This window comes from Zootoca vivipara, chromosome 3 (genome assembly GCF_963506605.1).
Source record: "Zootoca vivipara chromosome 3, rZooViv1.1, whole genome shotgun sequence".
In the NCBI taxonomy this organism is placed as follows: Eukaryota; Metazoa; Chordata; class Lepidosauria; order Squamata; family Lacertidae; genus Zootoca; species Zootoca vivipara.
Window position 1 is genome coordinate 108,636,837 of NC_083278.1, and position 14,296 is coordinate 108,651,132.

Sequence of the window (14,296 nt, forward strand, 5' to 3'; positions counted from 1 at the left end):
ATTATTTGTACCCAGCCCATCTGGCTGGGTTTTTCCCCAGCCACTCTGGGCGGCTTCCAACAAAGATTTAAGATACATTAAAATGTACATGAATTAAGGAACTGGGAATGGCTGCAGCTTTCTCCAGCATATAAACTGAGTGATAAACACGTTTGCTGGCATGTAGTGCACATGCAACAGGAGCGCTGTGAAGCAAAGATAAGGGTTTGAGGCAAGAAGTGCAGAACAGCTTATCCGAATTTCGTCCTTGCCCAGATGCTGCTTTGAGACTGAAACAAATGGAGTGCATCAAAATAACGGGTCCCAACCAAGAAGCAGCATCCAATAATCTGCTACCTTAAAAAGGGGGCGGGGGGAAAGGTGTGAGGACCCTTTTTTGGCTTTAGCTACAGTCAGCTAATCTTCTGGAATTAGTTTAGTATTTATTTATAAACTCCCCTTCATCACTAGATCCCAGGGCAGTTAGGAAGGAATTACACATGAAAACATGAAGTAAATGATGCCAGAGTGCAAGTGTGGTTAGAGCGCTGGATTTGAAATGGGGAGGTCTATGTTAAAAATCCCAGTGGGTCACCTGGGTCACTGGGTGCTCACGGGCCACTGGAGATTTCGAATCCTCACCTGCTTACAACAGGGGTTGTCATGATAATAAAAATAGCAGGTGGAGCCATGTATGTTGCCCTGAGCAGCTTGGGAAAACTGTGAAATATAAACATGCAAAATATCCTCCAGATAGCAGTACGTTTTAAATAAGTAAATAAAAACACCACATTATAAACAGGCAAACACACACCGTCAAACACAAGCCAATCACAAAACAATGTAAAATCATTGAAACTTACTGAGAGTAAGATGTGTTATAACACTGCAGCAATGGGGTACAAAGAGCTTCAAAGACTCCTCAGGACAGCACTGAAATGTCACAAAGAATCAAGTTCTACATTAAGATCTCTTTGCGAGCGTGGAAGTTTGTATGCTTTAAAGATAATGAGCATCCTACAGCAATAATTAGAAATCTGCCTCTGATTACAGGCCTTGATTCTGGGAGGCATGAATGGCTGGGTAAGATAATGTGCAATTTAAGGCCCACAAGCACAGAGAGAAGAAGTGGCCAATATTCCCAGGGCCAGCAAAAAACAAAGCAGCTAGGGTTACTCCTTGGTTTGCACCTCAACCAAGAAAAGCTGAGAGGAGGGAAAGAATAAGGTCTCACTTTCACGGCAGCTCGGCACATGTCGGCCACCATCCGTCCTGCTACTCTTGTCTCAAATATATTCGAAACGGCAAAATTGAAAACCTTCTCCAAGGCAACCTAAGAGAAATGCACCGAAGAAAAAGTCCAATTCAATCATCTAGGTAGGAAACATCATTTTATGGGCAGATATATATATATATATTCTGATTTAAATATATAATTGATGACATTCTCACAGTGCAGGCAGAGGAGCTACATGGAATCCACTGCAAGTTCAGTCTCTACCATGATGAGAAAACCAGAAAGGAATAAGGAAACCAAGTGTTCACCAATGCCATGTGGCAAACCACTTTTGGCAAGGGCATCGCAAGTCAAACACTTAATGAGATAGTTCCGCTCTTGCATAATCTACAGGGAACATGCAACTCCTTCTCCTGGGGGCGGCAGCAGCACAGTGCTAGAAAGGCAGGATATATGACTAAGGGAAACACACTAGTTCTTCTTCTCTGAGCAAGTCACTTTCACCTACTGCCTCTGCCACTGATTAACCACGCATGATTAAAAGAAACATGCTAGTAATAGGTCTGTGAAGCATCCAGGGATATGAAGACAGCTTGGGTAAGTCCAGCAGGTGACTTAGGTAAGTCACCCACCCTTCAGAATACCATGGAGTCTCTCAGCTTTAGCAGATAGGAAATAATAATAAAAGCTTGCCTAAGAATCATTTGATTTTCTAAGGCAGAACACAGGAGTCATGTACATATTGAAGAAGCTGCTTATTAAGGAGCTAAAAGATACATGAAGAAGGCCTATGAGAAAAAAATAAAGAAAAATACAACACATTTTATTTTAAGCCTGGTGTTGTCTTAAATCAAGCTACGGTGTGACTTTCCCCTTGCATTCTAGATGTTCTTTAAGTCAGAAGGAAGCAGTCATTTCCCTGTCCTAGTTTCCACTAAGGTGATAATCCTGTGTCTGGGTTATACCACTTCAGATTGCAGGTGAGAGCTCAAATGAATGCATTTCTTCCATACAAAAACATTGCCTCCACACCCAAAATGGAGAATGTCACAAAGGAAGATGGTTCTATAGCCCAGGTGCAAGTTTATCATCTTAACGGAACTAGGTCCTTAACATCAAGCTTTAAAAGAAACCAAAAAACGTCATGGAGTTGTGACATCACAAAGTCTGCTCCTGGCATAGAAAACAACATCAGCACAGATTTGAAGAACTATGCTATTAATTCTGAATGTCCAAGGGGGCTTTTGGCTTGTATGTCTCAAACAGTCATTCTCCTTCCATGCCGCTTGGTATGCCTCTTTTGAAACTGACACGTTTCAGAAGCAGTTTGCGGTACAGTATGAGGCCGTGCCTTTTTAAATAGCGAAGTAACCCACCCGCTGTCCCCACTAAGCATGTCCAAGTAGATATTGGGAACCCATATTGTATACAGGTATTCTACTTTAATTGTGTGCTACAATTTTACAGTGCTTTATGATTGCAGGCTAAGCAAACGAACATCTACCCTGGCCTTTTAATGTACTTCCTTGCCTAAACACAGAACAGGGAAAGGGGAAAAAAAGAATATTGAAACCATCTACAGTTCCACAAGCTTTTGTTTTATCAAAAAAAAAAGTGAGGCAAAGAAGTTGAACACTTTTCCTACTCTTGGTGACACATACCTTAAATATCTCTTTCGAACACTGTGTGAGAATTGTGCTGAAAGTTGAGGACAAGCCTAATTCCACTAAACTCTCCAAATGAGTCATCTTTTCTGTCTCCGTCTCTTCTCTTGTTTGTTCCAGTGTGCTGCTTTCTATGAGCGCAAAACACCTACACAATAAAAAGCCGAAGAAAAAGTATTAGGATTTTGGTGTTTTTTTTTACCATGGGGAGATAGCTCACTGATGTCTCTCCACGCACTGTCTGCATAATAGGTTTGCCTGGCTTGTAAGGTCAGTGCTTGCTTCATCTTCAAAGAAATCTAAAAATCAAGGAAGAGGAAGAAATCTGCCACAAGAAAAGACAGGAGTGTCTACTGGGCTAAAGAAGCACAGAAGTACCATGTTTTTTGGCTGCAGGCTTCAAAGTGCCAAATCAGAAAACTGAGGAGGAAGGAAAGAGCTGTACAGCCACTCATTTTGAAAACAGCCCTGGAGAAAGGCACTGAGATGCTGTAGCAAGATATATCCATGCTCATGGCTTCTGCTGTTGCAGTTCTGTCAATTCATGCACCGCAATCAACCCTCTCTCCCTCTCTCCGCAAGCACCAACCCAAAGAACAGACAGTCTGTGAATCCTTCAACTTATCATTTCCCCCAATTTTTAAATGCAATTTAAAATGTATAGTCTTAAACATACATCACTCTGTATGTAGCCAGGTACTATTAAAAGCATTTCTGTACTAATCTGCCCTGTGACCAATAGAATTGGGAACATAAATTAGGAGAAAACATCCGGTGTGCAAGACTAAGTTTAGAAACACTTGGAAAGCCAGCAGAGCAGTTATCACCTCACCAGTACACTCAGTCTCCCACCACAACTTGCCTGTCCATAAACTGCAGTACAAAATCTTCAAATTCAGCAGTAGCAGAGCACAGTTCTCTCTCCACCTATGATGTCAGGGCACAACAGGAAATAAAATACTTCAGTTTCTAGTCCTTCCAAACTATGATACGCTTTCCAGGAAGCTGCTAGAAACCTCAGAATGATTTTACATATCCCTTTTAGTTTAGCTAGGCCATACACTCAAACGAAAACAGAACCATCAAAATACAGTTTTATGAAATTATTATTTTCTCCAAAAAAATCATTATACTGTCTTCTAAACATTCTGCCCCTCAGTTACCCATGCCACAATCCTCATTCTTGTCAAACAGGTTAAAACTCCAAATCCTGGGATCAGCATTGAAAAACTGTACAAAACCAAAAACTTTCATTTGCAAATTTGGGCCATATATGTAATTTCATTCTTCCAGGTGCAACGCATATTTTTTGCTTGTGAAGTATAGACAAAAGAATATTATTCCCCCTTTCTTGAAATGGGCTTTAACTTATACAGGCATCTTTTGCCCTCTCGTATTTACACTGTAACATCTTTTTAAACAGTTCAACATGCGATAGCTTCTTACACTTAAAAAAAAGAAGTATATAGACTTCCGGTCTACCGCCATTGCTGACCAGCAGGAGAATCTCGAGCTCAGAGATTCTCTTGCGCTGTGAGGGAAGGGGGAGCCGTGAGAGCGCCGCGGACCCCCAAAAGAGCTCCAGATTGAGCATTCCAGAGACGTGGGGACTCAGCTGCACCTTTTTCTGTCTCCTTCGCCCCCCGGTAGCCCTATTAAGGGAGCCGAGAGCGAGCAGAGTGGATCTGCTATCAGAGTTAATCTGCTACCCTCGCAACGTGAAGCTCCGAGCTGGCAGTCTGTGGAGCAGTGGATTTTTCCAGACTTAAAGGATTTGAAAATATTGGACACCGTGAGTAAAGGAAAATGATTTTAAAAATTTTAATTGAAAAGATTTGGACACGGGAGGAAATTAAAAGAGGAAGTCGATTTCCCTCATTGAGCAAACTAAGACGCAGTTAACTTTCCTGAAGCCAGGAAGTTGACAGGAAGTCTTTAACCACCAAAAATCTGACTTAAAACTTCCCCCCTAAGGCAGGGAAAGGGGAGAAAGGTTGAATTTCTCAAAATCCCTGTAAAGGTTCTTTAATTTGGTCTGGGGAAAGTCCCCCTGGAAGCTGGAGTCGGGTCACTAGAGGGATCAGCGAGCCGCCATTATGACATCACAATAGGATGGAATTTGTTTAACTCTTTGAGGCTGAAAGCTGTCAACATTGAAGAGAGTGTAAAATACAAGGTTGTGAATAAGAGGTTTGACAGCTGCTCTTTTCATAAATGGATATATGAGTTTTAAGATATGAAGAAGAATTAAAAATGAGAGTTTGTAACCAGATCCAGCATAATTTCTGTTTCTGAAGTTTGGAAATACGAGCTGTACCATTTCCTGCTGTAATCTGTGCTGTTCCCACGAAATTGGAGACGACCAGGATGTCAGTAGACATAACATCATCTGACCTTATTGACTTTGAAAAGGAACTTATGGAATTGCTTTTGGATTTTAGGGATGAACTGCGTCAGAATGCTATACAGATTAAAAAAATAAGACAGAACTGTGCGGAAAGTGAGAAAGGACTAATCTTAACAAAGTATGAAGAGAAGCAAGATGAATAATCATCAGCCATGGACAATGTAATTTAATTTAAAGATGATGAAGAAGCTGCATGGAACATTGTTCCCTCAATGGGGGGGGGGGGACAGGACTCATGCTTGATTCAAAAAGCCTTCAAGGAAGAACCAGCATGGAACAATGCCCTCCCAGTGAGAGAGGGAGGACAGGACCCATGCTGGGGCCAGAGCTTAAGTGGTATCAAAATTGAGACATGGCTGGAAAGTGGAAATGTAGTTGGATGGTATTGTGCAACAGCTAGGAAATTGGGGAGGCAGCAGGGGACAAAGAAGGGAGAGTGGTGGATAGGTGGTGAAAGAGCAGGAGTGGGGTGAGGAGTAATAATGGATGTTATTTTCTGACTGATTAAGATGGCCCGAAACTGGAACGACCTATAGAACTGGCTGATTCATCTGGGAGGGGGGGCCGAATTAGATTTAAGTGTTTAAATGTTATTATGATAAAATAAATAATATTTGAATGTATGGAAAAATTTGGGTATAAATATGAGGCTAAGGGGAGAAATAGAGGATAGATGGATGGAAAAATAAATTTAGATTTGGATTAAGATAAATTACGGGTGGAAGATAATTGACACACTGAAGAATAGAAATAGTTGTGAGATAATGAAAAAAATGTGTTAGAATGATCTAAGATAAATGAAAATTGCTTAATGTGGAGTTAAAAATGGACCCAGTGTGAGGGGAATCAAGGAAGTCTACAATGTTAATCAAAATGTTAGATTTGATATGTTTTTCCTTTTTATGTTTTTATTCTTGTGGGTTTTTTGTGAATTTTTTGTAATTTGGAATGTTAGAAAATCAATAAATATTATTTGGAAAAAAGAAGCAGCAGCATATATTAGCCAAGAGTTTCTTACACTAAAGAACACTTGAAACAGCATATATTAGCCATTTAACATCTTACCTCTGTGAGGTTATTTCTCTCTTGTAGTACAGATGAACAATCTACTAAAGGCACAAGAGTGGAAAACGTTGCAATAAACTGGAATGTGATCTATTGGAAGATGAAAAGGAAGTTTTAGTGTGAATCACTTATACTGAAAGACAGCATGTTTGTTTTTTGAACTGTAATGTGAAAAATTGAAATAGGCGGTAAGGCAAACCCTTGTGTCAAGGTTGGGTCAAAACGTCTGACCATTCATCCTAAACCTCGTGTGTGATGTAACATGCATCGCACCACAATAAGTGCATGCTTACTTTGAATTCCTGCTGCCTTATACCACAACTCCTTTTTAAGGTAAATGAGCACAAAAACGGCACATATGACAACAAAGGATGAGTACGGGATACTCCGATTTCAAATGTCTAGACCAAACCAGAGGGTTGCAAGATGAATTACAAAAAGATGTCTGGCACAATGTCTTATTACATTGAATATTTTGTATGAACTGCACTCTGTTCATATTTGTGTGTATTCGTTTAAACACTTGGTATAACACATGGAACATGCCTGGGCAAGTAATTTATCACCTTTTATTATATAGATTTACTTTATGCATTTAGGGACGCGGGTGGCGCTGTGCGTTAAACCACAGAGCCTAGGGCTTGCTGATCAGAACATTGGCGGTTCGAATCCCCGCAATGGGGTGAGCTCCCGTTGCTCGGTCCCAGCTCCTGCCAACCTAGCAGTTCGAAAGCACGTCAAAGTGCAAGTAGATAAATAGGTACCACTCTGGCAGGAAGGTAAACAGAGTTTCCATGTGCTGCTCTGGTTCGCCAGAAGCGGCTTTGTCATGCTGGCCACATGATCTGGAAGCTGTACGCCAGCTCCCTCAGCCAATAGAGCGAGATGAGCGCCGCAACCCCAGAGTCGGTCACGACTGGACCTAATGGTCAGGGCTCCCTTTACCTTTTTACTTTACACATTTATATTTTATACATGTGGTAGTCCCACCCCCTGCACTACCAAAAATAAAATAAAATGTGGTAGTCCCTTGCTAAAGCTGCTCACTAGGTATCATTTTTCTTCCTTGTTCTCCATATCCTGAACAACCACTATTTATAATTTCTTTCCAACAACTTTAAAAAACACCTAGGCAGAGTAGATAGGTAAGGGGGGGGGAAGCCACCAGAGAGTTATGCATTCTTTCATAGTTTTATTACATTACAATACAAGCCACCAAACTGCACTCATTTGGGCACTCTTGTGTGTGCTGTGCCCTTCCCCCACACAATGGAGCTGGTCTAAGGTCCTTAAGAGGGCCCCCCACAATGGAGCTGGTCTAGGGTCCTTAAGAGGGGGAGAAGTGGCAGCTTGGAGAAAGGGCGGGGTTGAAATATGACAACAGGCCACATGGGGCAGGGCAATGAAGCTGTGGAGAAATTTGACTGTGCCGTAACGGTATGCGGAAGAAAGTTCACTCACCATGCATTTGCTAAAGTCGTTTGGATCCACACCAGGCAAGGCTCTCATCAGCAGAGGCAACATGTGCGTTGGACCTTCGGGAAATGACTGGCCCCCAGATACCAGGCTACGAGCTACTCCAATTACACAGCTTAAAGTGGCTGTGAGTTGGTGAGGTTCTGTCAAAGTCTCCAGTGCAGGGTATGTTCTATCCGTTTTTTGTGGAAGAGAAAAATTACAATTAGATGAGCTCTCTTCTATGGTGATGCAGTGTGCCACTGAAATAATTCTTTGCATTTTTACTCTTGTAGGGAAATAGGGAGCTGCCTTATACAGTCCGCTGGTCCACCTAGCTATGTATGATCTACAATAACTGCCATTAGCTCTCCAGAGTTTCAGAAGGGGGGGCATTCCCAGCACTACCTAGAGATGATGGAGATCAAGGCTAGGACCTTCCACATTCAAAGGAGTTTCTCTACCAATGCGCTACGGCCTTCAGCTACACCTGTACTAAATATATGGCCCATATGCAGAATGTGCAAAATTAGTTCTCAGCCAGGGTCATTCAATAAAGCTGGAAGGTGGGAGGATCATGGCAGACAAAAGGGAAATAACTTCTCCACAAAGCACAACTTTAGAGACAATGTTAAAGAAGATTAGATGGGCTCATGAAGGACAAGGCTATCATCAGCTACTAGCCATGATGACTTTATAAGCAAGGGTAGCCAACGCAGCGCCCGACAGGGACACACACACTCTGAGAGGACTTCCATGGTGCCCAAAACATCCCCTCCCCTCACACTGAAAGGTGAGGCTTCAACATTAGCCGGGGGGGGGGGGGAAGCATTCTACGGTAGCCAGCAGGTATGTGCATGGTGTCCACAATGGCTTGTCCAGTTTACAAATGTAAACTCACAAGCCCTAGAAGGTTGGTGACCTCTGCTGTGTAAGCTCTCCAGGATCAGTTGCTGGAGATCAACAATGGGAGAGGACTAAAGCCCCCCCCCCCAATGTCCCGCTGGTGGGCTTCCCAGAGGCATCTGGTTGACCACTGCAGAAAACAGAATGGCTGACAAGGCAGACCTTTGGTCTCAACCAGTCTGGCTGTATGCACTTGACATCTTAGTGCTCCATGTTGGAAAATAAGGCATTAACATTATTTTCAGCGGCAGGAGCTCTAATCAGATGTATATTTTTATAGTTTGTCTATATGAAATATAGACACTGAATTTCAAACAAACCCTATGTGGGCTATGTAATATAACATTAAATATCAGCAAAATGAAGTTGCATTGCGCTTCTTTCTACTCAGGACCACATGAAAAAACCTATGGCAGGAAATGCTTAATATTGTTCAAATTTGCAGTCAATCCTCTGTTTTGTGGCAATTATAAGCCACCACATTTGAATGGCAGTATTATAAATTTAAAAATAAAAATAAAATAAAACGGGAGACAGGCAAGAGGAATACATTATGCATTGAGCAGAAGTCCAATGTTCACTTGCCAAATTTGAGTTTTTCAGCTGCAGAAAGGATGCAACACTTTTCTTGGCCATCTAAAACATAGACACTAAACCACTTTTTCCAAGTCCTATTTGGACTCACTTTTCAAGTACTGGTGGGATTACCAACTCAGGGCGCATCAGTGCGAGATTCTGCAGAGCTTGGGCTGCTTCTAGGCTTCCAGTTTTGCTGAACATTGCTAAAAGAACAGGCTGAATAATACATTCTACAAAGTCTGTTATATCCTGGTCGGTGAGTTTATGGCTGTCAGGCACAGGAGTAAGCCAAGTCATCTTCTTGTAACGCTCACGATGCAATCTTCTGACAACGCTACTGGGTAGCCGCTGAAGCAGCTTCATTAGCTTGTTCTACCACCATACCAAAAAGACAAGAGAAACAATTTCAGTGACATAGCAGTAAGAAGAAATACAAAAGCTATTTTGCCCTCTCTACACTTAAGTGCATTAAAAATCTGTCAATTTCTGGGCAATTTGTCAAGCAGCCTAATTTATCCCATTCCCTTAAAATGTATATCCAGGGCCAGGTGACTAAGAGCCTATTTGGACATGCAAATTATTTCCATGCAATATGGCCAGATTATCCATGAGAGACAATTGAGTGGAGGGTGTAACTTGTAGCCAAGCAGGCCAGATACAGCCAGAGCTACTTGGAAACAGCGTATGTGAATAAAGTGGTTAAAAGTTTTGTATTTATGGGCGTCAACAACCACACCTTTCGTTTTCCACCAAGATGGTGGTGTTCAACTAAGTTTTATTCACATTAGAACCACTGCAATTAAGGAACTCAACTCAGTCATGTTCTTTAATTTGATTGGGTCTTCTCTAAATAAATCCTAGTTGAATACCACCCAGTATTTTCAACATCAATCTAGAAACAGGTTTAGACAAAACTGGTGTGCAGCTATACTAGTACAATTAAACAAGATGGCCTAGTCAGAATACAATGCATCAGTAGCTGAAGAAAATGAAGAGCACCAAGATTCCACTCCAAGACAAACACTGAAGTGCTTGATGTCAAGATCAGAAATATATATATACATAAATCCTTACCAACCAGCGGCCATTATTTGAGGGATGGTAAAAAGATGCAATGCTTTTGAATAACCCAGACAGGTGCTTCTGTACAAGCTTGCTTGGTCCACCCTGTCCAGAAACAAAGATAAACCAAGTTATTTGATACAACTTCAAAGAACACGAACTGCGCCAAAATGCAGTTATAAACCACTCAATTTTAATGGGCCCCAAGATAAAGGATTAATAAAGGGTTAGAGTCGCATCATGTTCTTTTCAGTAGCAGTGAACTTACTGAGGTGGAAAGCCAAACCCAGCCCAAAATATTTTTTATGGAAGTGCTTACCCAAACTTGCAGTATGTATAATGTTTGGCCATCACGTGTAGGGGAGACCAACCTTCTCAGTTATCTAAACTGTGCCCTCAAAAGGTTTTCAAATATATGAACTACAGAAGTTCCAACTTCCAAAATGAAAGGCTGGAATTGGGGCAGCTAGCACCAAAACCCACACAAAACAGATGCAATGTACTGTATGTAGTTTTCCTGTTAATTCACCCCCTAAAAACAAGTATCTGACCTATCTGTCCAGTACTAGTTAAAACAGGTTCAAAAACATTCTCATACTAGTTTATAATTCAGAGGATCTGAAGGGGAAGCTTCCTTTTTCTTGTTTGAATCAGAAAACTTCGTTTTGATCTGACACCATTTTGTATCACACTGGTGTATGAACTCTTAACTAACCCTTCCTAGTAGGGAAAAAAATTGTTATTTGGTAGGAACGATGAGGAACCAGTGTCCTGGTACATTGACAGAATGCATCATTAATCTCTGAAGACAATAACCATAGCAACAACTGAAGGAATGCTAGGAGATCAGCTAGGTGGAACAATTGCATTTAATCTTGAAGTCAATTGAAGAATGGCTATATTAATCCAACATAAATGAAAGAGGAAGCTAGCAGATAGCCGATCTTCTGCTGTGTAAGCGCTGGTAACATATGTGGGGTTGCCTCTGAAGACAGTTCATAAACTTCACTTGGTGCAGAATTCAGCAGCCAGCTTGTTCATGTAATGCCAATCCTGGCAGTTTAAGTATATAACACCAATCCTGGACCAACTTCACTGACTGCCAATTAGTTTCTGGGCCAATGCAAAGTGCTGGTTCTGACCTATAAAGCCTTAAATGTCTCACCAAAGCAAAAAGGACTACCTCTCCTCATATGAACCAACCCAAACCCTGCAATCATCATCTGAGTCCCTTCTTTGTGTGTTCCCTCCACGAGAAGTCCACAAGGTGGAATGTTCTCCCCAGAGAGGCTCACTTGATGCTTTTATTAGATATCTTTAAGAGCCAGCCAAAAACATTCTGCTTCTGCCAGGACTTTGGCTAATTAAACAACTTACGGCCTTTTAAACTCCAGGGGGGGAGGGATTCATTTTTTTGTTATTATGTTACAAATTTTTGTTTTTTTAATATCATAACCCACCCTGTGTTCCTCAGACAAAGGGCAGTATAGAAATTTAATTTAAAAAAAAAATAGGATAAGTAGTCAAAAGTTAATAATGAAAGACATTGAAGAATCACATGTAAATCACTTATTATTATAATGAAAGGTTGGGGAGGGACAGGCAGAGGAGCCATATATTTTTGATGGGCTTAGATTTCATGAAGTGGGCTGTAATTGCTATAGAATGTTTTGTTGTATCCATATAACTAACAGTAGCACCGAAGTGTATAAAATTATACCACACACAGTCTTCCTATATCTGCGTGACTTTGTAGGAATAAAAGCCTAGTTTTTACTTCAAGCCTGTGCCTGTTTGGTGTTCCATTGGGGACCCCCATCAAACAGACCCCCTAGAAATTTCTCTGTCAGATCAGCTGTGAGAGCGCTACACGCAAGCATACAAAGAGCAAAGGATATGCTCTCATAATCTACAACAGAGATCTGTGGAGGCTACCTGATACTTCGCAAAAATCAGATTAAGCAGTTTTACGACCCCAGCAGCCCTGCCCAACTGATTTATAAACCAGTACCGGTATGTGATTAAGAGGTTTGCTGATAGTTTCACTCAAAAAGGAAAAAGTTGGTTTCAGGAGTGAGATAAACCCACTTGGGGCTTTTTTGTGAGGTCCTGGGCAAACCAGAGGACATGATGCCTCCTGGGATGCTTCTGGCTATGTGGTCATGGCTTAATTACTGAGTATGATTACCTACGACAGAATTGATTTGTGTAGTAAGAGCCCAGGACAGAATGCTCTCCCCGAAGAAGCTAGCCACACCAGCTCTTGGTTATACAGCACAACTTTATTCCCAAGCTTGTGGGCCAGCCAAAATATTTATCATCAAAAACAAGCTAACTGGGGAGAGAGAGGAAAGGTGTAGAGAAAATTAAAGGGTCCTACCATCATGGCTGTAATCCACATGACTGCATGCCCAATGTCATATGCATTTGTTAGGAATCGTGGAACTAACACTTGGTTGCTTCCCACTGGAAGGTTCAAACTTCGCAGTATTCTGGTAAATATCTGTAGAAAAAGTAATTCCACAATCAAATAACCGAAATGCATTTTGAACGGTGTTTGGTATTTCTTACAGAGTGTAAGAAAAGTGGCACAGCACTAGCACAGTGCTTTCAGAATGGATCCTGGAAAACTTTCAGGTAAGGAAGTGTCTGCAACTTCACTTCAACGGAACAATCTATTGTCCACCTGAGCCATCTTGAGATCTCCCTCAATTTATGTACCATTTGCTATTGCACAGAAAGTCCACATCTCTGCAAATTGGTTTGGAATTTCTCGCTGCTGCATCCCTTGTTAGCATCCGTAAAGCATCTACTTACGAGTTGCTGAAAAAATAAAGTCCCGCCATGCCTCAAGAAATTAATTAACCTTGCAAGTCAGTCAACTAAAGCTAAGCAAAAACCCACTTTCTCAGCAGTGGCCACTAAATCTCACGCTTCAGCTTCCTACATTACTGTGCACCATGAGAGAGGCTTGGTAGTAAGCTAATATGTTCCAGAAGTGTTTTAAAACCATGGAACAATTGTTATGATTAAGTAAGGCTTAAAAGGCCTCAAGGCCTTTTTACAGAAGCAATTTAGGACAAGCTATAAGAATGAGAGATTAAAAGTATACTAAACAAGCAGACAATTCTCATGTTATCCTTGTTTTAATATTATTCCTTCTATATATTGGATATTACCTTTGGAATATAGGGGTCCCAGTCAATGTAGCCTATGTTATCAGTGGCCAAGCGTGCAAAAAGGTTGACTAGATGCTGGAAAGAAAGAAACCACAGATAACATTTTCAGTACAAACTTTGCTTCTGCTTCTTCCCTTAACTGAACAGAGGTCGTACAAGAGAACTTCAGTACATACAAAATGGGATTAACTGCACATGGCCAAAAGTTTCAGCCAACCAAATTGCAAGGGTACTTGATCAAAAGATAATTTCAACTTTAGCCTGGGGTGTGTGTGTGTAAAACACTCTTAGCCCACACTACCTCCTTCTCTATGGTAAAAGAGGAGAAATTTAGGAGATTCCCTTTCTAGTTTTAGTTATATGCAGCTTGCAACGTTCTCACTTTTGACTGTCAGGTCTCTCGAGTGGACAGACATTTTAATAAGTGTTTACACTGTTGTACGTTGTCCTGGAACTTTGCGAGTGTGTGGTACATGAATACTTTTGTAAATACTAAATTATAAAATGTAATCTGGGAGCAGAATTATGGTTAATACTAACTAGGATTAATTTCAACAAGCCAACTTTAGGAACTATGGTTTGTAATTTACTTGTCTGAAACTAATCATAGCTAGAAGCAAACTCTCCCAAACTCCTCCTTCTGGCCATATGGGAGGAAGGGGTATGCATACCAAAGACTTCTTGCTGCTTGTGCATGTAATACTAAACCATAGCTTAACGTGATGTTCACATGCAGCCTATGTCTGCCCCAGGCTTGAAAGCT

At 41.2% G+C, this 14,296-nt stretch overlaps 1 protein-coding gene across 2 annotated transcripts in view; it reads right to left on the reverse strand.

Moving 5' to 3' along the window:
* The window catches only part of PSME4 (proteasome activator subunit 4), an 89,068-nt gene that overhangs the window by 50,909 nt on the left and 23,863 nt on the right, over positions 1-14,296 (reverse strand). For both annotated transcript variants that reach the window (XM_060273131.1, XM_060273130.1), the window contains 10 exons: positions 13,534-13,608; positions 12,735-12,857; positions 10,367-10,459; positions 9,399-9,664; positions 7,814-8,000; positions 6,353-6,442; positions 3,743-3,807; positions 2,878-3,028; positions 1,214-1,312; positions 843-912 (listed from right to left, as the gene is read on the reverse strand). In XM_060273131.1, the coding sequence (XP_060129114.1) occupies positions 843-912; positions 1,214-1,312; positions 2,878-3,028; positions 3,743-3,807; positions 6,353-6,442; positions 7,814-8,000; positions 9,399-9,664; positions 10,367-10,459; positions 12,735-12,857; positions 13,534-13,608 (1,219 nt within the window). The remainder of the gene's footprint in view (positions 1-842; positions 913-1,213; positions 1,313-2,877; positions 3,029-3,742; positions 3,808-6,352; positions 6,443-7,813; positions 8,001-9,398; positions 9,665-10,366; positions 10,460-12,734; positions 12,858-13,533; positions 13,609-14,296) is intronic.